General features: G+C 36.9%; 1 protein-coding gene across 1 annotated transcript in view; it reads left to right on the forward strand.

Moving 5' to 3' along the window:
• IQCM (IQ motif containing M) overlaps window positions 1–24390 on the forward strand; it is a 452018-nt gene that overhangs the window by 187847 nt on the left and 239781 nt on the right. Inside the window, 1 exon segment of the mRNA XM_034661734.1 lies at window positions 24127–24191. Within this exon segment, the coding sequence (XP_034517625.1) occupies window positions 24127–24191 (65 nt within the window).

A 24390-nucleotide genomic window follows, 5' to 3' on the forward strand; every position in this document is an offset into this window, starting at 1 on the left:
ACTAAAGATCAACAATAAAACAAAGCTAGAAAATCTACAATGTAAATATTAAATATTTATTATGTAAATATTAAATAACATGCTACTGCACAACTAATGGGCCAAATAAGAAATCAAACGGCAAATCAAAATATGTCTTCAAACAAAAGAAAAAGAAAACACAATATTCCAACCTATGGGATGCAGCAAAGTAGATGTCAGAGTGAAATTTATGCTATAAATGCTTGTATTAAGAAGAAAAGTTCAAATAAACAACATTACACCACAAAGAACTAGAAAAAGAAGAAACTTAGCTGAAATTTAGTAGAGAAAGGAAGTAACAAAGAAAAATCAGAAATAAATGAGACTAGAATAAACAGTAACATAACATTGAAAATAATGACCAGTTTTTCCAAATAAATAGAAGTACAGTGCTTTAACTACATTAACTAAGAAAAAAAAAGAGTGAAGACTCAAAAACCAAAATGAAGAATGGAAGAGAAAACAATAGAACGGATAACCACAGAAACACATAGTGTGATAACAGATTACTATAAACAATTATATACTAACAAATCAGAAGTCTTTGGAAAAAAAATTCCAGATAATTCCTAAAAACACACAAGTTCCCATGATGGGATCTTGAATCTTGAATCCAAGAAATAGGAAATCTTCTTAGACCAATAACAAGAATGAAAGTTGAATTAGTAATAAAAAATCTCCCAGCACAGAAAAGCCCAAGACCACATAGTTTCATTGGTGTAGTCTACCAAACATTTAAAAAAATAATTAATGATAATCTTATCAAAATCTTACAAATATTGGAATACAGGGAACACATTCAAAATCATTCCATGAGGCCAGTACTACCCTGATACCAAAGCAGAATAAAAGCAATACAAGAACAAAAAAGTCTAGTTTGTCCAGTGTAAGTACTTCTTCTCTGTCTTTTGACATCCATTTGTGTGATAAATATTTCTCCCCCTCACTTTTAATCTGCAGGTGTCTTTAGATCTACGAGTCTTTTATAGGCAGCATATAGATGGATCTTGTTTTCTTATACATTCTGACACCCCATGTCTTTGATTGGAGCATTTCACCCATTTACATTCAGAGTAATTTTTGATAGATATGTATTTATTGCCATTTTATTATTTGCCATTGTTTCTGGAGATTTTATCTGATCCTTTCTTGTCTTTGTCTCTTTTATTCTCTCCTTTGCACTCAAAGAGTCCCCTTTAATATTTCTCACAGGGTTGGTTTAGTGGTCATGAACTACTTTAGTTTTTGTTTATCTGGGAAACTCTTTATCTCTCCTTTTATTCCAAGTAAATAGAAGACTTCCTAGAGAGGCCTTGCTATTGAATAGAGTATTCCTGGCTACAGATTTTCCCCAGCAAATACTTTGAATATGTCATTCCACTCCCTTCTAGCTTGCCTAGCTTCTGTTGAAAAATCTCCTGCTAGCCTTATGGGTTTTCCTTTTAAGTTAAAGACTTCTTTTGTCTTGCTGCTTTCAAGACTTTTTTTTCTTTATCACTATATTTTGCAAATTTAATTACAATATGTCTTGGTGTTGGCCTGCTTTTGTTGATTTTGATGGAAGTTATCTGTGCCTCCTGGAGCTGGATGTCTGTTCCCTTTCCCAGGTTAGGGAAGTTCTCTGCTATTATTTCTTAAAATTTTCTGCCCCCTTTTCTCTCAGTTCTTCTGCTGGGACTCCTACAATAAGAATGTTATTGTTTGATATGTCACTGAGTTCCCTAAATCTGTTCTCATATTGCATAATTCTCTCTCTTTTGTGCAGCTTCATTACTTTCCATTATTTTGTCTTCTAGGTTACTAATTCATTTCTCTGTTTCTTACAGCCAGTTCATTGCATCAAGCCTGTTTCTAATCTCATTAATTGTATTCCTCATCTCTGATTGGTTCTTTTTTAACTCTTTTATCTCTGTGGTAAGGGTTTCGCTGATGTCTTCTTTTCTCAAGCCCAGTGAGTATCCTTATGATTATTCTTGAAATTCTTCATCAGGCATGTTACTTATATCTGTTTCACTTCAATCTCTGGCTGTGGCTCTAATCTTGTTCTTTCATTTGAGATAAATTCATCTGTCTTGGCATTTTGTTTAAGTCTCTGCCTTTTTTGTGTTTGAAAAGCCAGTTATGTCTTCTGCTCCTAAAACTACCGGCCTTATGAAGAGGAGGTCATATAGTGTCTAGGGCCTGGTGCTTCAGGGAGTGTTTCCAATGTGTGCTTGTGCACTTTGCTATTGGTTTTTGGCTGCTATATCCTTCAGGCCTGTTGTCTGCAGAGGCTCTCCTTGCCTGCTGTGGGCAGTGTTTGGTCCCTGACCTGAATGTGGTGAGTTTTAACTAGGTGTGCTCTGGTCTGCTTGTGAAGTGAGACCTGACACCAATCCACCAGAACTGAAGCCCCGCAGCAGAACTCTCTGGTCAGGAGATGTGGTGTGGGCAGGGGCCTGCACTGGTTTCTGGAGGAAGGGCCCACCTTGCTGGGACTGAGGCAAGGTTGACTGAGAAGGGCAGTCCTGCCTGAGTGCTGGGGGGTGGCTGTTGGTGTAAGCAAGTTAGGCAGCTAGTGTCTGTGCTGAGCTGCTTCCCTTAGGTGGCTCTGTGTTTATGCTGAGGAGCAGGGGAGGGAAATGGCACCTATCAGCTCTTTTGTTCCCAGAGAGGCTTCTCCTTGAAAGCTGCCACTCAGGGAAGTGCTCTTAGAATAGTGAATAACTCTCCCCTGTGTACTGCAGATGTTTCTCAGATTGATGTTTCCATGTTATCTGCTGCTAGGTTGTTTGGCTGCCTTCTCTCCAGGAGCAGCACAGTGGCCTCCTGGCTCTATCCCAGCCAAATCTGCTGACCTTTAAAACTCTAGGCTTTAAGCCCCACTGGTTGCAAGAACTCATAAAATTTAGGCCCTCTCATGTTCCAAGCCAGTAGCTTTGGGGAAACATTCTCCTTGTGTGTTCCCCTGTGTGCTCCCCTCTCTGTCACCCTTCTTCATGACCATGGCTCTCTCCCCTTTGCAGTAGCCACGATATGTTTTTTCTTTAAACCACATCTCTGCACTTCCTACGTTCTTCAGTGTGGCCTCTTCTTTCCCTTTAGTTGTGTAGTTTGTTCTGTCAGGTCTTCAGGCTGATTTCTGGGGTATTTAGGGTGATTTGATAGTTATCGAGTTATGTTCATGGGATGAGATGAGCCTAGTATCCTCCTACTCTGCTGTCAAATTTTTAAGGTGACACTGCTTTTAATCCACATAAGCTTAATTTTGACCACAGAATGAACTGACTTTATTTTAGCATGAACTTTCTAAATACTTTTCTCTGGAGAATTTTCTTGAGCCATTTTGGTAAAGAATCTAGGGAGATATTCTTCTTTTAACTTGGAAATTTAGGTATCTTTTTGTAATTTTTAAAAATTTTATTTATTTACTTGACACAGAGAGAGAGGGAGAGAAAGAGAGAGCACAAGCAGGGGGAGGAGCAGGCAGAGGGAGAGGGAGAAGCAGGCTTCCCGCCACCGAGCAGGGAGCCTGATGTGGGGCTTGATCCCAGGGCCCTGGGATCATGACCTGAGCCTAAGGCAGACGCTTAATCAGCTGAGGTACCCAGGTGACCCTTTTTTTGGTAATTCTTTACCAAATTGTACTGGCAGAAGATTGTGGATATTCTCTTGAAGGATTTTATTACATAATAAAAAATAGTTAAGTTTTAATATGTAAAGCATGTTTACTCATTTCTTTTTCCCCCATCTCATTTTCTTCTCTCTGAGCTTCTCCTTCCCTTCTGCAAAACACTGGGGAGGTGTTTTAATTATTTTCATACTCCTGGTTTTCTCCCTGGTGGGTTGCATTTGATTAAAAAAAGGTCATCTGATTTGATTTTCTGGTATTTGTAAGCATTAGCACAGATCATCACAACTACTAAATTTAAAATTTGTATTTGTTCACATAATTTCTTAATTCTTTTTTGTCATTTTGGATAGAAATAAAGTTACTTTTTGAAAATCCTGCAGTAAGCTTAGGTTTAATATAGGCACTGAGTTAACAGCTAAATCACTATGATTTTTTAACATTTTGAACAGCATTCCAGTAGTTTACTCTTATCTGTTTACTTTTTTGTTTATTTGCTTTGGTCTAACTTCAAGGAGTAGTGATGCCTAGTGTACGTTTATCATCAACCTTCATGCTTTCATTTTGAAATGTGTATTTCTTTTCCTATAAAATATTAAAGTTTTAATCTTTTTAAAATAAAAACTTTATTGTGATATAGCTCATAGAATTCAGTATTTCCTTGTATACAATTCAGTGGTTTTTAGTTTATTCACAAAGTTATGCAACCATCACCACTACCTATTTCAGAACATTTTCATCAGCCCCCCCAAAAAAGCCCCATATGCTTTGGCAGTCTCCCCATTCCTTCCTCATCCTGGCCCCTGGCAATCATTAATTTCTAAAGTTTTTAATCTTTATGATAGAATGAAGTGGATATTTACTTTTATTATAGCCATCATTTATTTTATTTTATTGAATCTTTCCTTCTAGATAAAAATTCCTACTGTTGGGGTGCCTGGGTGGTGCAGTTGTTAGGCGTCTGGCTGCAGCCCAGGGCATGATCCTGGCATTATGGGATCAAGCCCCACATCAGACTCCTCCGCTGGGAGCCTGCTTCTTCCTCTCCCACTCGCCCTGCTTGTGTTCCCTCTCTCACTGGCTGTCTCTCTCTCTCTAATAATAAATAAACAAAATCTTTAAAATAAAAAAAAAATTCCTACGGTTGTCCTAGTTATGATACTTATTGGGAAAAATAAAGGAGGTGCTCCATGAAAAATTCCTTTAACAATGAATAGGTCAAGAGGAATAGTCACAATAAATTGGTCAAGACTTATATTTAAGTATTTGCACAAAGTTTTAAAAGAAAGCACTCTTGGTGAGTGCAAGATTTGGATTGCAATGTTACTTAGATTTCCAGCGTACTACCGCTTAAACCACATCACAGTCCAATCCAGACTAAATAATATTCAAAAGTGGAAGGTTGGATAAATAAATGTGATAATCTTAAATTTGTATTTTTGTATCAGTTTAATTGTATAGAGAAAAATCTTAATCTATACTTCTCATTTATTATAAAGGACCATTGGATTTTTACTTTTGGAAGCCATTTCACAATCTTTCTTTATTGTGGAAGCCAAAAGATTCAACCAAATTCTCAATAATGTTGATCCTTTATTCTGAGATATCCCCATTTGGGAAAGATATTTGAGAGATATACCCATGTATGTTGGTAAGAGTGCTCACAGTAGTTTTAATTCTACAGTTTCCAGTCAACATATGTATTCTTTTTTAAGCTGGAGTGTGATTGCTACCAAAACCTGGATGAAAGTGAAAGTTGAATGCAGAGAGCGTTTGGGTAGACATTAGGTTATGGGAATGAACAGACTGTGCCTGCCCTGGGGAATCCCCTCTCACCCCCCATCTGCTGGGAAGCTAGGTACGCTTGTTCTCTTGTAAAAGGAACATTAACTAAATTTCTTAAAAAGTAATGAAAGAGAACAAACTGTAAAAAGGCAGCCAAAAAAGGCAAACATCTGTTACTGAACATGTCTCACTTGACTTCCTTTTAATGTTCTTAGGAATAAATTTATGAACTAGGGAAGGTTCAACACTAATTAGCTTGTTTTCATCAAACAAAATGCATTAGACATGGATGTTGAATATGAATGAAAACTTCAGTAGTAATAGTAAGTAGACATAGAAAGTTCGAGTAGACATACAAAGTGCTGGTATCCAGGCTTGGATATTGTCATGGCTAATATTGCATTGAGTCAGATTTGCTGTAGTTTACCTTTTTAAACGATTAGGGGGAAAAAGGTTTAAGTCAGGTGTATTCATTAAACAACAGCTGGGTTAGGTGCAATGTTTTCAAGCTTCAGCTAATGAGATGAAATGATTTGGAGTAACAAATACAGGGCTACTAAAAGGTAAAGTTTTGTAGCACATGCAGAAACAGTAGTTAATAGTTGTACCTTGTAATAGTTGTACAGATCCATAATCCTTTATTCAAAACTCTTGGGGCCAGATATACTTAGAAATTCAGAAAATTTCAAACTTTAGAAAGGTAAGAAGATATGCAGATTGGCAGTGAAAGCTGTAATGAAAACATATATTTTGCAGTAAAGCATATGAATATTCTCATTATGGGAGAGAGAGAGGCCGCTATATAGGCCTTTTTAAGTTGGTTCAGGTCAGTTTTTGCCACCAAAGGTCAGGTGAATTAAGTTTTCCTTCATAGGAATTAAGATAAATTTGTTGGTTTTCCAAGCTTTTTGGATTTCTGTGTCTCAGATAAGGAATCATAGACCTGTAGCCGCGGTAATAGTAGATGAAGGTAGAGAGGTAGATAAGGAAGATAAAGAGATAAGGGCAGACATACACACTTATATGAAAACACCCACACATATTATTAAGGAAAATATCATGATCGTATATGCATTGTTCTTGATTCTTGGTGTAAGATATCCTGGAATTAATTTTGGAATGCCCATGTTTGTATGATTCCTAATGGCAGAATTAGGCAGATGTGATTATATCTTGCTGATAGATTCAACCTCCTGTGAGAGTCCTTTGCTGGCCCCCACCTAAAAGAGCATCACTGCCTTTATTGTCATCCTATAAGGAACTCCGACCTGAGAGTATATTGTGTGTCTCTTTATTGGTTTACTCCTGGCCTTCCTCTCTAACATGTAGGCTCCACAAGGCTGAGGACTTTTAAGATCACTAATGCAGCCCCAGTGCCTGGAATAGTACCTGTCATAAGGCAGACGTTCAGAAAACATTTGCAGAAAAATGAATAACAGGTTGTTTGAAATTTTCTCTAAAAGGAAGACAAAAGAGACCCAAGTTCCCAAGGGAGTGAAAAACACAGCCATGATAATATTATTAGGGAGAGGGAAAAGGGAAAAAAAATGACTTAAAGATGTTGCATCAATCTTACTGTAATTATTATTATATTTTCCGTGTTGACCAAAAGGAGTTGTACAATTGTTGATTCTTCTTTCTGTAATGGATTTCCCCCTCATTGCTCTTTTCTGGAATCATTCTCATTTTGTCAGGCAGTTCTCTTGTTGGTTTCTCTTTTTCTTTTTTCTAACCTCCTCCCACACTCATTAGAAGACCCTCCAGGTAACCTAGGTTACTAGGTAACATGGTATCCAGTTCTCTGCAGGGCTAGTTTAAATCAGAGTAGATTTTAGGATAGGTTGAGGAGTGGAGGGATATCGCTTAGGCCCTTCCCACTCCATGACTCAATAGCATGGTTATCATCTAGGAACTTGTTACAAAAGTAGAATTTCAGGACCCCACCCCATATCTGTTGATTCAGGATCAGTAGTGATTTATAAGCATATTAAAGTTTTAGAAACACTGCTCCCCACGATACTCTGCCTTTTAAGAGAGCTTTGGTAAGCAGTGACAGTGTATACAGAGTAATATTTTTTCTTGACAAATACTTGAAGTAGAGCTATGCTGTGTTGAATTTAGAGTCACATGGTGGGACAGGATGCATTGTCTTGTGAAAGTTGAGGAGTGAGATTATAATCAATCAGAGCTATTAGAAACACATTCTCAAATAATGAAATAGAACTACACTGAATGTCAAAATTGGTCTGGGAAAATATGCCAGATATTTTGATAATTAGAGTTTTCACCCAAATGGATTAATCTGGGCAATTTCAATAAGCTGATATATCCGTTCAAGTGTATCCTGAGTCTCTAGGAATCAGATTTGTGATTTATAAGCACATAAAGTTTGAGAACTGTTTTATATAATTCACTGTAAAAGTCCTTCAAATAAGGAGTGGTAATCAAGTTGTAGTTAAGGGGCTGGGACCTTTGACCTCAATGCATTTGACTCTCAGTTCTAAATCCCATTATGAGTAAGTCCTACTGACTCCCTACAAAATCATGGGATCTTTTCTTTTTTTTTTTTTAAAGATTTTATTTATTTATTCGACAGAGATAGAGACAGCCAGGGAGAGAGGGAACACAAGCAGGGGGAGTGGGAGAGGAAGAAGCAGGCTCATAGCAGAGAAGCCTGATGTGGGGCTCGATCCCACAACACCGGTCATGCCCTGAGACAAAGGCAGATGCTTAACCACAGTGACACCCAGGCGCCCCCATGGGATCTTTTCTAAAAGAAGTAAAAGTGGAAAACAAAATTGCTGAGTGTCAGTCAATTAAAAACCTAACAAACTCCAGGGCTATCTTTGTTCACTGTATTCTGTTTGCAGTGATTAAAAATCTGCTTGTGTCACCAGTTTCATCTTTTGAAGAGAGTAGTATATTGAGTCTGAATCCAAACCATTTCCTACTTGTGTAATCAAGGTGAAGATATTAAATTCTCAACTTCCTTAGCAAAAGGGAATTAAAATATCTATTTTGCAGAGTCTTGGTGAAGATTGAAGAAAATGTACATAAAGCACTTTATAGGTTCTTATTATTAGCTATAAGAATTTATTAGTTCTGTGATACAGTTCCAGATCTACCAGAGTACATAAATCTCATGATGATGACCAAACTCGCATTTACAGTGGTTTCACATTCCAATAAATCCCAAACAGATATATAAATGAAAAGGATTGAATTCAAAAATTTAAAGTACTGTTCAGTTTGTAACTGACTTGTTTAGTAATAAATTAACTACCTGGGAGGTTAGTTTAATCCTAAGTGGAAACATATTCAAAATCAAATAAGCACCTTGTATCTATTTCAGCATCAACTTCAACACCAGTACGAACACAAGCATAATAGAATGCCCCCAGAGTGTAAAATGGAAACTCATTTCCTCAATCTGTCCTTTTAATTCTAGCCTACAAAAAAAATCAACCACATGTATTTACAGATTCATACAGTTTAAGACTTCAGAATGAAACAACCCATACTTGGCGACAGCTGCTCTGTTCCTCAGCATCCTTGAATTTTAGAGTTTCCAAGAGCACACACAAACCTCAGGAGATACTCAGAGCCATATCGTGTCCTAGGAAATGGTACACCTGAAAAAACTATGCATTCCCAAGGTCTTTTCATTCTTCTTTTTCTCAAGGGGAGAGATGCTTATCATAAGTTCAAGGAATTTTTCTACTGTATTATTTTAAAAATTTCTCATTTTATTTGTCAGTTATATACAATAGCACATTGTACTTCTCTATCTGTATCTATGTATCTTAAAGGATAATACTAAAGCAAACTTCATAGAACTGTGTGTCTTTTCTTTGTCTTCATATCCTGAAGAAACCCAACTGTATGCTCATCATTCCCTCGCTTTTGTTTAGAACTTTAGACATATACACATATCTCTAATTAGCATTTTGTTTACTTTTGCTTGTTTTTAACCTTATGTATATGGCATCATGATGTCTGTCTCCCTTTTTCCTCGACACTGTATTTTCGAGATCCATCAATCTTCGTAAATGTCAGTGTGTGCCCCTGTGTTTCATTCATTTTCATTGATGTACAACATCCCATTGAATGATTAAACTACAATTTGATTATTCTTTCTGTTGCTGAGAAATATTTGCCCCCACTCCCTTTTTAGTTATTTCCTATTATGAACAGTTCTGCAACATTCTTTCCCATGTCTTCTGAAGTATAGGGGCAAGAGTTTCTCTAGGGAAAGAATTCTCAGCATCCATGTGAACCTGCATCCTGCTGCATCAAGAATGGGTTATATAGATGCTGGGTTATTGATTCCTTCAGCCCTTGAGGCAGGCGGGCTGGGCTTCGGCAGTGGGAGCTCAATAACTGATTATTGGCTATGTACATAATTGATCGCCTCTAGTTGAATGGCCGTGCTGGCCAGTGGGCATATGTTTAGTTCTCCCAGGCACTAGCAAATACTGTTGCTCTTCCAGCAGCAGCTTACGGGAGTTCCCATTGCTTCATATACTTGGCAACGCTTAATATGTCAAAATTTTAACCTTTGCCAATTTGGTGGGCATGAAATATTTCTTTGTGATTTTAATTTGCATTTTGCTAATGACAAATAAGGCTGAGAATTTTTCACATATTTCTAGGCCACCATTATTTCTTCTTTGTAAATGTCATACTGTTGTATTTTAAAAAATGTATTTAGATGCAATTCTACCCCTTTTATTTTGTGCTCTTTATTCTTTCCGGTTTTCCCTTTTTCCCCACCCCTTTGTTGTCTTTTTTGGAAATTTATTGACATGTTTTTCCTTTTTGTTCCATTTTTCCTAGTACTAGTTTGGCATTGTACTAGTTTTCCTTATACTAGTTTGACATTTATATTCTTGTTTTTACTTTTGTAAGTGCTTAACCTATAGATTTTAATATATGAATTTAACTTGAAGTATCTTGACCCTCTTCCCATCTGATATAGAAATCTGAGATTGCCTTTACCAAAGTTTAGTTGTTGCTTATTTTTAAAAAATTTTTATTTTAATTCCAGTACAGTTAACATACAGTGTACTATTAGTGTCAGGTATATAATACAGTGATTCAACAACTCCATGTATCACCTGCTGCTCATCACAGACAAGTGCACTCCTTAATCCCATCACCTGTTTCACCCACCCACCTCCCCTCTGGTAACCATCAGTGTGTTCTCTATAGTTAAGAATCTGTTTCTTGGTTTGTCTCTCTCTCTCTTTTTTTCCTTTGCTCTTTTTTGTTTGTTTCTTAAATTCCACATATGAGTGAAATCATATGGTATTTGTCTTTTTATGACTTATTTCACTTAGCATAATACTCTCTAGCTCCATCCGTGTCCTTGCAAATGGCAAGATTTCATTATTTTTTATGGCCAGATAATTATCCATTATAGATATACCATCTCTTCTTTATCCATTCATCAATTGATGGACGCTTGGGCTGCTTCCATATCTTGGCTATTGTAAATAATGCTGCTGTAAACATAGAGGCATGTGTATCCATTTGAATTAGGGTTTTTGTATTCTTTGGGTAAATACCCAGTTGTTGGGTAGGGTAGTTCTGTTTTTAACTTTTTAGGAAACTTCATACTGTTTTCCACAGTGGCTGCACCAGTTTGCATTCCCACCTACAGTGCATGAGTGCTCCTTTTTCTCCACATTCTCTCCAACACCTGCTGTTTTTTGTGTTGTTCATTTTAGCCATTCTGAGAGCTGTGAGGTGATATCTCCTTGTAGTTTTGATTTGCATTTCCTTGATAGTAAGTGATGATGAACATCTTTTCATGTATTTGTTGGCCATCTGTATATCTTCTTTGGAGAAATATTCATGTCTTCTGCTCATTTTTTAATTGGATTGTGTTTTTTGGGTGTTGAGTTTTGTAAGTTCTTTATATATTTTGGTTACTAACCCTTTATTGGATGTGTCATTTGCAAATATCTTCTGTCATTCTGTAAGTTGCCTTTTAGTTTTGTTGATTGTTTTCTTCACGGTGCAGAAGCTTTTTATTTTGGTGTAATCCTGATAGTTTATCTTTTGCTTTTGTTTCCTTTGCCTCAGGAGACATATCTAGAAAAATGTTGCTGCGGCTGATGTCAGAGAGGTTACTGCCTGTGTTCTCTTCTAGGATTTTGGTTTCCTTTTTCACATTTGGGTCTTTCATCCATTTTGAATTTATTTTTGTGTGTGGTATAGAGGAGTAGTCCAGTTTCTTTCTTCTGTATGTTGCTGTCCAGTTTCCCCAATACCATTTGTTGAAGAGACTGTCCTTTTTCCATTGGATATTCTTTCCTGCTTTGTTGAAGATTAATTGACAGTAACGAATTTATTCCTGTGTGAGAGGGAGAAGCAGACTCATTGCTGAGCAGGAAGCCCCACATGGGTCTTGGTCCTAGGACCCTGAAATCATGACCTGAGCTGAAGGCAGATGCTTAACCAACTGAGCCACCCAGGTGCCCCTGCTGTTTTGATTACTATAGCTTCATAATGTAACTTAAAGTCTGGAACTGTGATGTTTCCAGCTTTGCTTTTCTTTTTCAAGATCAGGGTCTTTTATGGTTCCATATGAATTATAGGATTGTTCTAGTTATGTGAAAAATGCTATTGGTATTTTGATAGGGGTGGCATTAAATGTGTAGATTGCTTTGGGTCATATAGACATTTTAGTAGTGTTTGTTCTTCTAATCCATGAGCATGGAATGTCTTTGCATTTCTGTGTCCTCTTCAATTTCTTTTAATCAGTGTTTTATAGTTTCCAGAGTACAGGTCTTTCACCTCTTTGGTTAGATTTATTCCTAGGTATCTTACTATTTTTGGTGCAATTGTAAATGGGATTGTTTTCATAATTCCTCTTTCTGCTGTTTCATTATTGGTGTATAGAAATGCAACAGATTTCTGTACATTGATTTTATAACTCGTGACTTTACTGGGTTAATGTATTAGTTCTAGCAGTTTTTTGGTGGACTCTTTCAGATTTTCTATATGTAGTATGATGTCATCTACAAATAGTGTAAGTTTTACTTCTTCCTTACTGATTTGAATGCCTTTTATTTCTTTTTTGTTGTCTGATTGCTGTGGCTAGGACTCCTTTACTATGTTGAATAGAAGTGGTGAGAGTGGACATCCTTATCTTGTTCCTGATCTTATGGAAAAAGCACTCAGTTTTTCTTCATTGAGTATGATGTTAGCTGTGGATTTTTCATGTATTACCTACTATGTTGAGGTATGTTCCCTTTAAACCTACTTTGTTGAGGGTTTTTATCAGGAATGGATATTGCACTTTGTCAAATGCCTTTTTTCTCTGTCTTTTGAAATGTTCATATGGTTCTTATTCTTTCTGCTATTGATGAAATGTATCACGTTGATTGATTTGCAAATACTGAACCACTTTTGCAACCCAGGAGTAAATCCTGCTTGATTATGGTGAATGATTTTTTAAAATGAATTGTTGAATTCAGTTTGCTAGGGTTTTATTGAGGATTTTTGTATCGATGTTCAACAGGGATATTAGTTTGTATTTCTCTTTTTTAGGGGTGTCTTTATCCAGTTTTGGTATCAGGGTAATGCTGGCCTCATAGAATGAATTTGGAAGTTTTCCCTCCTTTTCTATTTTTTTTGGAATATTTGAGAAGAATAGATATTACCTCTTCTTTAAACGCTTGGTAGAATTCACCTGTGAAGCCATCTGGTTTGGGAATTTTGCTCATTGGGAATTTTTTGATTTCCGATTCAATTTTTTTCCTGGTTATCAGTCTATTCAAATTTTTTATTTCCTCCTGTTTCAGTTTTGGTAGTTAATATGTTTCAAGGATTTATCTGTTTCTTCTAGGTTGTCTACTTTGTTGGCATATAGTTTTTCATAATATTCTCTTACAATTATTTGTATTTCTGTGGTATGGCTTATTACTTCTCTCTCATTTGTGTTTTTACTTTTTTGAGTCTTTTTTTTTTGATAAGTCTGGCTAGAGGTTTATCATTTTTATTCATGGCTTTTTCAGAGAATCAGCTCCTGGTTTCATTTTTTCTTTTTTCTTTTTTTTTTGGCTGTGTTTGGGGTTTTTTGGGAAGGGGAGGCAGGGGGAGAGGGAAAGAGAGAATCTTAAGCAGGCTCCACACTGAACATGGAGCCTGATGCAGCGCTTAGTCTCATGACCCTGAGATAATGACCTGAGCCAAAATCAAGAGTCAGATGCTTAAACGATTGAGCCAACCAGGCGCCCCTATTTCTGCTCTATTCTATATTATTTCCTTCCTTCTGCTGGTTTTAGGTTTTGTTTGTTGTTCTTTTTCTACTTCTTTAGGTGTAAGGTCAGGTTGTTTGAGGTTTTTCTAGCTTCTTGAGATAGGCCTGCATTGCTATAAACTTCCCTCTTAGAAGTGCTTTTGCTGCATCCGAAAGGTTTTGGACTATTGTGTTTTTCATTTTCATTTGTTTCCATGTACTTTTTTATTTCTTCTTTGATTTCCTGATTCCCCCACTGATTGTTTAACAGCATGTTATTTAACCTCCATGTATTTTTGGTCTTTCCAGATTTTTTCTTGTGCTTGACTTCCAATTTCATAGCATTGTGGTCAGAAAACATGCATGGTATGACTTTGATCTTAAATTTATTGAGGCTGGTTTTATGGGAGAATGTTCCATGTGCACTTGAAAAGAATGTGTATTCTGCTGTTTTAGGATGAAATGTTCTTTTTTTTTTTTTAAAGATTTTATTTATTTATTTGACAGAGAATGAAAGCACAAGAGGGGGTAGCAGCAGAGAGAGGGAGAAGGAGAAGGAGACTCCCCGCTGAGCAGGGAGCCTGACGTGGGGCTCGATCCCAGGACCCTGAGCTTATGACCTGAGCTGAAGGCCACACTTAACTGACTGAGCCACCCAGGCACCTGGGATGGAACGTTCTATATATCTGTTAAATTCATATACTTCAGTGTGTCATTCAATGACATTGTTTCCTTGTTGATTTTCTCTTTAGATGATCTGTCCACTGATGTAAGGGGGGTGTTAAAGTCCCCCAGTATGATTGTATGATTATGGATTACTTCCCTTATTTTTGTTACTAAATGTTTTATGTATTTGGATGCTCCTATATTGGGTGCATAAATAGTTACAATTTTTATATCTTGTTGGATTTTTATCTTTATTATTATATAGTGTCATTCTTTGTCTCTTGTTACAGTCTTTCTTTCAAAGTCTGTGTTGTCTGATGTAACAATTGCTGCTCCACTTTTCTTTTGACATCCATTTGCATGATAAATATTTCTCCATCTCCTCACTTCCAATCCGCAGGTGTCTTTAGGTCTAAAATGAGTCTCTTGTAGGCAGCATATTGATGGAACTTATTTTTTATCCATTATGTCACCCTCTTTAGATTGGATCATTAAGTTCATTTACATTCAGAGTAATTATTGATAGGTCTGTATTTATTTCCATTTTATTACTTTTGGTTGTTTCTGAAGATTTTTTTTTAAAGGTTTTATTCATTTATTCGACAGAGATAGAGACAGCCAGCGAGAGAGGGAACACAAGCAGGGGGAGTGGGAGAGGAAGAAGCAGGCTCATAGCGGAGGAGCCTGATGTGGGGCTCGATCCCATAACGCCGGGATCATGCCCTGAGCCGAAGGCAGACGCTTAACCGCTGTGCCACCCAGGCGCCCCTGAAGATTTTTTTTTCTGATCATTTTTTGTCTTTCATCTTTCATGTTTTGCTGATTTTCTTTAGTGATATATTTGGATTTCTTTCTCTTATCCTTTGCATGTTTATTAGTGGTTTTTGATATATGGTTACCATTAGGTTTGAGTATAATATCTTCTGCATGTAGCAGTCTATATTAGTTGATGGTTGCTTAAATTTGAACCCATTCTTTTCTCCTCCTTGCATATTAGGTATATGTTATTATATTTTGTATCCTTTTGTTGGTGAGTTCTTTGACTAATTTTTTAATAGATATATTCATTTTTTACTGCTTTTGTGTTTCCTACTTTTATAGTGCCACTTCTGGTCTGTCCTTTCCACTCAAAGTGTCTCCTTTAATATTTCTTGCAGGGCTGGTTTAGTGATCACAAACTCCTTTAGTTTTTGTTTGTCTGGGAAACTCTTTATCTCTCTTTCTCTTCTGAATGATTGCCTTGCCAGATAGAGTATTTCTTGGCTGCAGATTTTTTCCCCCCATTCAGCTCGTTGAATATATCATGCCACTTCCTTTTGGCTTGCCAAGTTTCTCTTGAGAAATTTCCTGCTAGCCTTATGGGTTTTCTCTTGTAATTTACTGACTTCTTTTGTCTTGCTGTTTTAAAATTTTTTCTTTATCACTGTGTTTTGCTAACTTAATTATAATATGTCTTGGTGTAGATCTGCTTTTGCTGGTTTTGATGGGAGTTCTCTGTGCCTCCTGTAACTGGATATCTCTTTCCTTCCCAGATTAGGGAAGTTTTCAGGCATTCTTTCTTGAAATAAATTTTCAGTCTCCTTTTCTCTCTCTTCTGGGACTCCTATAATATGAATCTTATTATATTTGATGGAGTCACTGAGTCCCCTAAGTCTATTCTTATTTTGTGTAATTCTTTTTTCTGTTTTTTGTTCAGCTTGATTACTTTCCATTACTCTATCTCTTATGTCACTAATTCATTTCTCTTCTTCTTCCATCCTGCTATTCATTCCTTCAAGTATGTTTCTCCATTTCATTTATTCAGCTCTTTACCTCTGCTATGTTATTCCTTCACTTTGTGTTAAGAGTCTCACTCATGTCTTCCACTCTTTTTCTCAAGTGCGATGAGTATCCTTATGATCATTGCTTTAAATTCTCTATCAGGCATGTTACTTCTCTGTGTTTTGCTTAGATCTCTGGCCATGGCCTTGTACTCTTCTTTTATTTGGGATAAATTTTTCTGTCTCCTCATTTTGTCTGCCTCTCTTGTTTCTGTTTCTGTGTGTTGAGAAAGTCAGCTGTGCCTTCTGTTCTTGAAAGTAGTGACTTTATGAAAAAGAAGTCCTGTAGCGCCCTGCAGTGCAGTGTCTCCTGTTCACCAGAACCTGATGCTTTAGGAGAATATCCTGTGTCTGTTGCTGATGCCCTGCTGTTGTGTCTGATTCATTTTTTCTTTCAGTGCAGTTGTTTGCACTGACTCTCTGCGTATCGTGGGCTCTACTTGCTCTCTGTGGTGTTAGTAGGACTTAGGGAGGCCAGCTCTGAGGCAGTGTACCCACCAGCGAACTTGGGAGCAGGACAGCAGCATTAGCAAAATATGCCAAATCCCCCAAAGTACTGTGGCTGCTGTGGACTGCATGCTGGGGTGGCCAGGGGTGTGAGGCTGGGTATGGTACATGACGTTGGCTGGGTGTAGCTGGGCCTGGCACACCACAGTAGCTGGGGGTATGCGTGGCTGGGCTCTGCAGGGTGCCTGAGCAGGGCACACTGAGGCAGCTGTGCCCTGGGGCAGCTGATTGGGGTGCGTAGCTTTAACAAAATTTGTACTAAGCCCAGGGGGCTGATGCTAGCAGGCTTGGAGTGTGCGAGTCCTCAGGAGAACTCATGAGCCAGGCACACTGCTAGCAGGTTAAGTAGCAAGTGTGTGTAGCCCTGCCTCCTGCAGGTGGCTGTGTGTTTATGCTGGAGGGTGGGGGAGGAAAATGCCATCTGCCAGCGCCCTTGATTTTAGAGAAGTCCCTGAACACACTCTAAAAGCAGTATGAACAGATCTGTCTCCCATTTGCCCCTGGCATTGCATTAAACGGCTGTTTTTATGTTGCTTCTCCATGCAGGCAGCTGTCTCTTTAAGGGTAGCGACCCGGCTATCACTCTCCCTTCCCACTTGCCCACTGGTGACTCAGGAGACTTTTAAAGCTCCAGACTCCAAGTCCCACTGGTTTTACAAACTCTCAGAATTCAACCCAACTGGTTTTCAAAGCCAAACATTGTGGGGATTAGTCTTTCCCAGGTTCCTGCCCTCTCCTGCATTCAGCGCCCTCCCTCCCATGGGCAGCCTCCCTCTGCCTTTCTGATCTTCCTAACTTTCAGATGAAGTTTCTTCTCTGTATTTAGTTGTGGAGTTTGTTCAGCCCATCTTCGCTCACTCTCCAGTTTATTGACTTGGATGTGGATGATGACTGCCTAAATGTGGAATGGGATGAGCTCAGGGTCTTCCTACTTTGCCATCTCCCCCAGCTTTTCTTCTCTTTTTGTTAACCTCACAAATTAGACACAATTATTTATTTTTTTAAATAATATTTATTTTGTTATATTAGTCACCATACAGTACATCCCCAGTTCTTGATGCAATGTTCCATGATTCATTATTTGCATATAAAACCCAGTGCACCATGCAATACATGTCCTCCTTAATACCCATCACTGGCCTATCCCAATCCCCCACCCCCCTCCCCTCTGAAGCCCTCAGTCTGTTTCCCAGAGTCCACTGTCTCTCATGGTTCATTCCCCCTTCTCTTTATCTCCCCTTCATTCTTCCCTTCCTTCTCCTACTGATCTTCCTATTTCTTATGTTCCATAAATGAGTGAAACCATATGATAATTGTCTTCCTCTGCTTGACTTATTTCACTTAGCATAATCTCCTCCAGTCCCGTCCATGATACAGCAAATTTTGAGAAATCGTTCTTTTTGATAGCTGAGTAATATTCCATTGTATATATGGACCACATCTTCTTAATCTGGTCATCTATTGAAGGGCATCTTGGCTCCTTCCATGATTTGCACTGTGGAGTGGGCCTGACTCGTGGACCGGCACCTGCAAGAGAGCAGACAATTATTTTGTTTTATACTTCATTGTTTAGGTTTACCTACATGCTTACTGTCCCCCCTCCCCCGCTTTCTTTTTTTACTTGTCATTGTATCTAGCATCTCAGACCTACAGGATGATTTCTCTTCTTGAATTACATCCTTTAGACATATTAGTACAGGTCAGTTTGTAGAAAACTTCAACTTATAGTATATTTATTTTTTCCTCCTCCACCACACATTCTCAGCATTTTGATGTTATCACTCCTGTTTTCTGGCTACTGCAGTTGCTTTTCAAAACTCAGATGTTTTTCCAGTTATCTTTCCTTCGTAAGTAACCTTCCTCTGTCTCTGTCTACTTCTAAGGACTACTTTTTGTTATTGTTCTGCTAGTTTATTATGTGATGCATAAGTGTGGTTTTGTTTTCATTTATTCTGCTTATTGGGCTCCCTAAATTTGAAAATCACTGTTTTTCAGCATTCTGAAAAAAAAGATCTCTGCCATTATCTCTTCAAATGCTTTTTGTCTTCCCTTCTTCTTTCACTCAATTTCATTCTTTGCCTTTTTTCTTTTTCATACTTGCCATCTCTGTCTCTCATTGCTGCATGCTGGTCTCCTCCCCCCTCCCCCTGATTTCTCTCTTAGATTATTTCTTCTCTTTTTATTGAGTTACCGATTTTAGTTGTTATATTTTTCACTTTAGAATGTCTACTTGTTATTTTCCAAATCAGCTTAGTCAATTTTGATAATTTTTGGTTCATTTTAATCTATTTTTCTATACATGTAGAAATAAAAGCTCATTCTATTTTATGTTCTGTATATCTTATAATATTGCAGTGTTTGAGGCTCTGAATATGTAGTTTGTTGTTTATTCTGACTCCTTGATTGCTTTTTTTCATATGTTTAATGAACTTTCTGATTTTGAGCTCATTTTCTTGATATTATATTGTAAGAATTCTTTGAAACCTGGGTTTAAATTGCTTTCTTTTAAAAATGATTGATATTTGCTTTTACCTGGTGCTTTAGAGCATTACCAACCTGAGACCACTTTATTCTAAGCTTTTGCCTTTCATTTTTTTTGGGGTGGGGGTGTTCTGGAGCCCAAAGTCACCTAGGGCCAAGGTCGTGACAGAGAGTCTCATAGTATCTCTTTATCTTTCTGTTCCTTTCTCTCTATAGGGAAATCATTTAATCTTGGTTTATATGCTAAGGTTTTTTGAGGGGTATCCTCAACTCTGACATTCTTTCATTCTCTGGCTCCAGTATTTGTTTTCCAACTGCAGGGCATGTAACTCATTAAAATCCAGGCTCTAGGTTGTCAGGAATTGCTATGCTATCTTTAAGGTAAATATAGGCTCCAGATCTAATACAATAGTAAATTCAACATTTCTTGTTATTTTTGATCAGAAAAGAATTCAATTAATTTCCCATCAGTTCAGTCATGCATTTAAAATATCTTATTTTTTGTTTTTAGAATTTACTGTAGTATTATGCTGTGGTTATTATGAACATATTCTTAGAAACAAAGGCCCTATTATATCTCTTATAAATAGATTTCAACCCTCAGAGGGACTTATATTGGTATGTAAACTACTCCATCCAGCTCTCTCCTTCTCATCAGTCTTTTTTTATCTACCCTGTTATACTTAAATTCCTGCATATAAAAGAATAATTCTTATAGTTTTGATTTCTCTTAGAGGTTTAAGAAACTTTGTCTAGTGACTGGTAAATAAATGACCTGTGTTTTGCTGGGTCACCTTCTTCAGTATTCCTTAATCTGAAAGTTGAATGGATTTTTGAGGCCATGGCCACTACAGAGTGGCCAGCATTATATTTGGGATTCCTCCATTTTTCTTAAGAAATGTGAAGAAAATACCACATTTAAAAATATCTTCCAAAATGGAGACTCTTGGCTCCATGAAAAGATTTTTGGGAATCTGCGTGGCTTTCCTGGGCTATCACAACTTCCTACAGGTGGTTCTATGGCTTGAAAACCCTCCTGTGGTTTGTATGTACTGGGGAAAGCTCTAAAATTTAATAATGTAAAGATACTGACTTGTGAAAAATCCCAGAATGATGTGTTTGATGCCTTCTAGTTCTGCATGTGTGCAAGGGGATTGACATTTTTCTCTTTAAACCACTTTTTATACAAGAAGTAGGAGCAATGTAAGGAAGGCAGCTTACTGCTATTTCACAGAAGGTGCTAGTGACATGACTGACTTCTGCTGGGGAAACACAAGTGTTAATAGTCAAGACTGGCAGAAAAAGATTTTCAGTTTATTTCATATGTTTTAATGTGTAATTGTAATTTTATATGCATATGCTATTAATGATTTTCTCTTCACAGTTACCTACTTTTAAACAAACCTTTCATTTTACCTTTAATGATGTGTTTATATGTACTTCTGGTAGGGTCACAAAACTGTTTAAAACTATGAAAATTCCTTGCTACTTAGAAAATATCCTTTCACCACATTTGGGGTAAGTATTGAGGGTGTAATATGCCAATTATAGATTACCTTTTTATAGAAAACATATTCTAGAATTCCACACTAATACTAGTAATATAGAAATATGTCTTAGAGTTAATAACCAAAGTGAAAGGCTTTCTTCCATATTTCATCTGTGGTTAAACAAGTATTTAATTATTATACTGTGAGGGAAATTAGAATTGTCAAAAAGATAAAAAATCCAGATGAAATATGGAAAGAAGAGGATAATTGATGGATTAGACAGCTACTTCTAAAAAGAAGCTTGAAGTGTAATAATATTGTGTAAATTATCAGAAGTAAGCTTGGTACCAGTTAAATTGTGGAATTTGAGAAAATACATGGGGCAAAGGAGTCTGAAAAGTGGTTTGGAACAAATAACACACAGGTTGTTACAAAATTTTGAGAAGTTTGACATGAGGGTTTAATAAATGTCTTACATCTTACATCAAGTATTTAGAATGTGTCACTCCAGATGCACTGTCATCAGGTGACTAAGAGCTCGAAGTAGTTTAAAGAAGCAGGTAATACCTATGAAAAGAGGAAAGATTTTGAGAGAGATTTGAGTTGAAACATTAAGGCAAAATGGACTTGAAATTTGAATATATGAATATGTAGAAAACTAAGACTTATAAAAAATCCCACAGAACTTCTTAAATAAAAAGACTGCTGCTGATTTTGCAAAAAGGAGACCACCGTCACCCCCCAAAAAAATCCAAAACAAAAACCAGTTTCTAATTCTGTTAGATACAAAGAGAGGACACAATGGAGGTTGTGAATTCAATGAACTTGCAAGGGAGTAACTGGAAAAAATCAGAGAATATCTTAATAATGAAAATCCTCAAGAATGTTTGTCTGAGGCTGTTTTACTTAGCAGCCTTCACATTTGACACCCTTCATCATGGAGAACATGCCAATTCAGTTAGTCTGGCCAAGAAGGAAGCAGTTAAAAAAATATTAAGTTGGCAAGCATAAATAGTAGTATCACATACGGACAGTGTGTTCTAAGCCAAGCACATTGTTTTGTGCTAAAGTATGGAATATATTGGTTGAAGTTAATTTTTGTAGTCATTAGTATTTTTGTAGCCATGCATGCTTGTCTTGGAACATCTTGAGGGCAACATTTAAAATATATAGATCCTGCTTCATGTTTTATTATCACTTACATGTTGTACATAATTTTTTAAAGTACAGTATTATTCTTGAGGATGATTGTTTACTTTGAAAATGAAAACAGCAGGGAATTCTAAAAGTAACAAGTAGTTGAGAGATGTTACAAACTAATTCTCAAGCTTATTGTGGCATTCTAGCATAATTATAGAAGAAAAGTTAATCTTCGATCTTAAAAAATGAATGGCATAAAATACAAATTAACATGTACAAGTTAGATTGCATCTGAGAGAGCAGTATGAGACAGAATGAATTTAACTTTAAAAGAGAGAGTTATAATTTGCTTAAACTATTTAAAAATAATCATTCTTATGTCCTAATACTATTTTTGCAGTACAAACACAGCTCTTTTCCACATTCCGTCTTTATATTTATCCTTTATGTATTTTGAGATTTTATATAAGAGACTTCTTTTGCTTCAGTTGTCAAATACTGGTTAAACACATATTTGAAACGTAAAAAGCAAAACTAAAATAAGCATTTTCCTTGTGGTATCGTGAGCGTACCATATAACAATAACCAAGATGTTTGCTATTCCTGACTTCTTATAGAGTCTGAAGGGGAAGACAAAACCAACAATCCAAAATCCATTAACCTTTTACTCTTTTATCAAGACTACCCCAAATTCCTCTTATCTGAGACCATTTTTTTTTCAAAAGCTATTTTGTGCAAAATAATTGTCGTGGCGGGTTATAAAGTAGATACACAATTCATCAATGCCTCTCGGTATCAGTTTAACCTTTGGATCATGCTGAATGACTGGAGAGGGAATGGCCAGTTATTCTGTGGTCTTGTAGAATTATCTTCCCGAGCTGTTCTTTTAACTGTTGACTGATATTGAAATATTGTTAAAAAAAAACTACATTAATTTGTTGTAATTGCTGAACAGATGATGCTGAAGCTGACTGTCACATTACAGTAGGCTTCTTTTGAAGAACTCATGGAAAAAATTTTCACAAGAAGTTTGCTTCTCTTATAGACATTATGAATATTAGAACTACTGTGTTTTCTTTGTTACTTTGTGTATTAGTTTGCCAGGCCTGCCATAATAAAATACCACAGACTGGGTAGCTTGTAGAGCAGAAATGAATCTTTTCACAGTTCTGGAGGCTGGAAGTCTAAGATGAAGATGGTAGCAGAGTTGGTTTATCCTGAGTCCTCTCTCTTTGGCTTATAGATGGCTGCTTCTTGCTTGTCCTCACATAGCCTTTTCTCTGTGCACACGTGTCCCTGGCATCTCTTCCTCTTCTTATAAAGCCACAAGTTCTATTGGATTAGGACTTCACCCTTATGACCTCATTTAACCTCAAGACCTTATTTCCAAATGTAGTCACATTGGGGATTAGGGCTTCAGTATATGAATTTTGGGGGAACACATTTCAGTCCATAACATTTTGATAGCTAGGGATTTGAAAGCCACATCTGTGTGACACATCATGTAATATCAGAAAATATTATTTTCCTATCCATATTTCACCTTTAATCCAATTTTCTTATTTTCCTTTTCACATGTACTGTATTTTTTTGTAAGCTGCCTTGAATCTTTTTTATAAGACAGAGGACACATAAGTAAATAAATAAATTCTCATCTGTAATAGATTTGTATGGCTATTTCCTCCCTGGAACGATCAGTAGGAATTGTATTCCTGGGTGCCAAAAGGTGCTAGAGGGAGCTCAATGGTCATTCTCCTCTGAGTATTGTCAAACAGGAAAGTACTTAGACTGCAAAGCAAACCAAAAGTTTATTTGGGGTCTTTAGGAATTCCAACCCAGGAGACACTGATTCAGGAGGAAACTAAAATATGCTCCAAGAAGGGAGGAAAAGGACAGAGCATATACAGGCAAAACTGCAGGCTTATATAACTTATTGCGCAAGAACCCTGACTGGTGTGAGTAAAAATAATTAATGTCGGTCTATTTAGGATAGGTTACTATACCAGGTGCTAAGTTGGAGTTCAGCTCTGTGAACCTCATTCTGAGAATGGCAACACAAATGTAGCCATTTGTGGTTGGTACAATCTGAAAGTTCATGTCCCATCCAGGTGTGGTTGTGTATTTCCCCAGTGGTCTCCTGGCTCCTGGTTACTTAGGGCCCTTGATATTCCTGACTGCATTTTGGATGTTTCTGTTCATGGTATACATACCAACTTACATTAGTGTTTAGGTTTGTAATATATATTAGAATGGAATAGTTCTTTCTCCCTTTGATAATAGAACGTTAATGAAATTATAATTTTACACACAATGAAGTTGTTTTCCTACTTAAGTCAATTCTTCTTTCTCTTATTCTAGAAAACTTTAATGAAGAAAGAGCAACAGCCTATCAAACCAAAGCCGGGACCAAAGCCAGGACCCGGGTATACCTTTTTTTTCCCCCTGGTGTATCTTTTATAGACCGCAGAAAAGTAGAAATTAATGTGCTTGTTTTGGGTTTTATCTGGACTTAAGTATCTAGGTTTAAAGAAGTACACGTTGTTGAAAGTTCAAGTTTTTAGCATATCATTTTCAGTGTTTCCTTTTAATCCAACTAAGGCAAGGAGAAAAAAAATCTTTTTT

Source organism: Ailuropoda melanoleuca, chromosome 5 (genome assembly GCF_002007445.2).
Source record: "Ailuropoda melanoleuca isolate Jingjing chromosome 5, ASM200744v2, whole genome shotgun sequence".
NCBI classification, from domain to species: domain Eukaryota; kingdom Metazoa; phylum Chordata; class Mammalia; order Carnivora; family Ursidae; genus Ailuropoda; species Ailuropoda melanoleuca.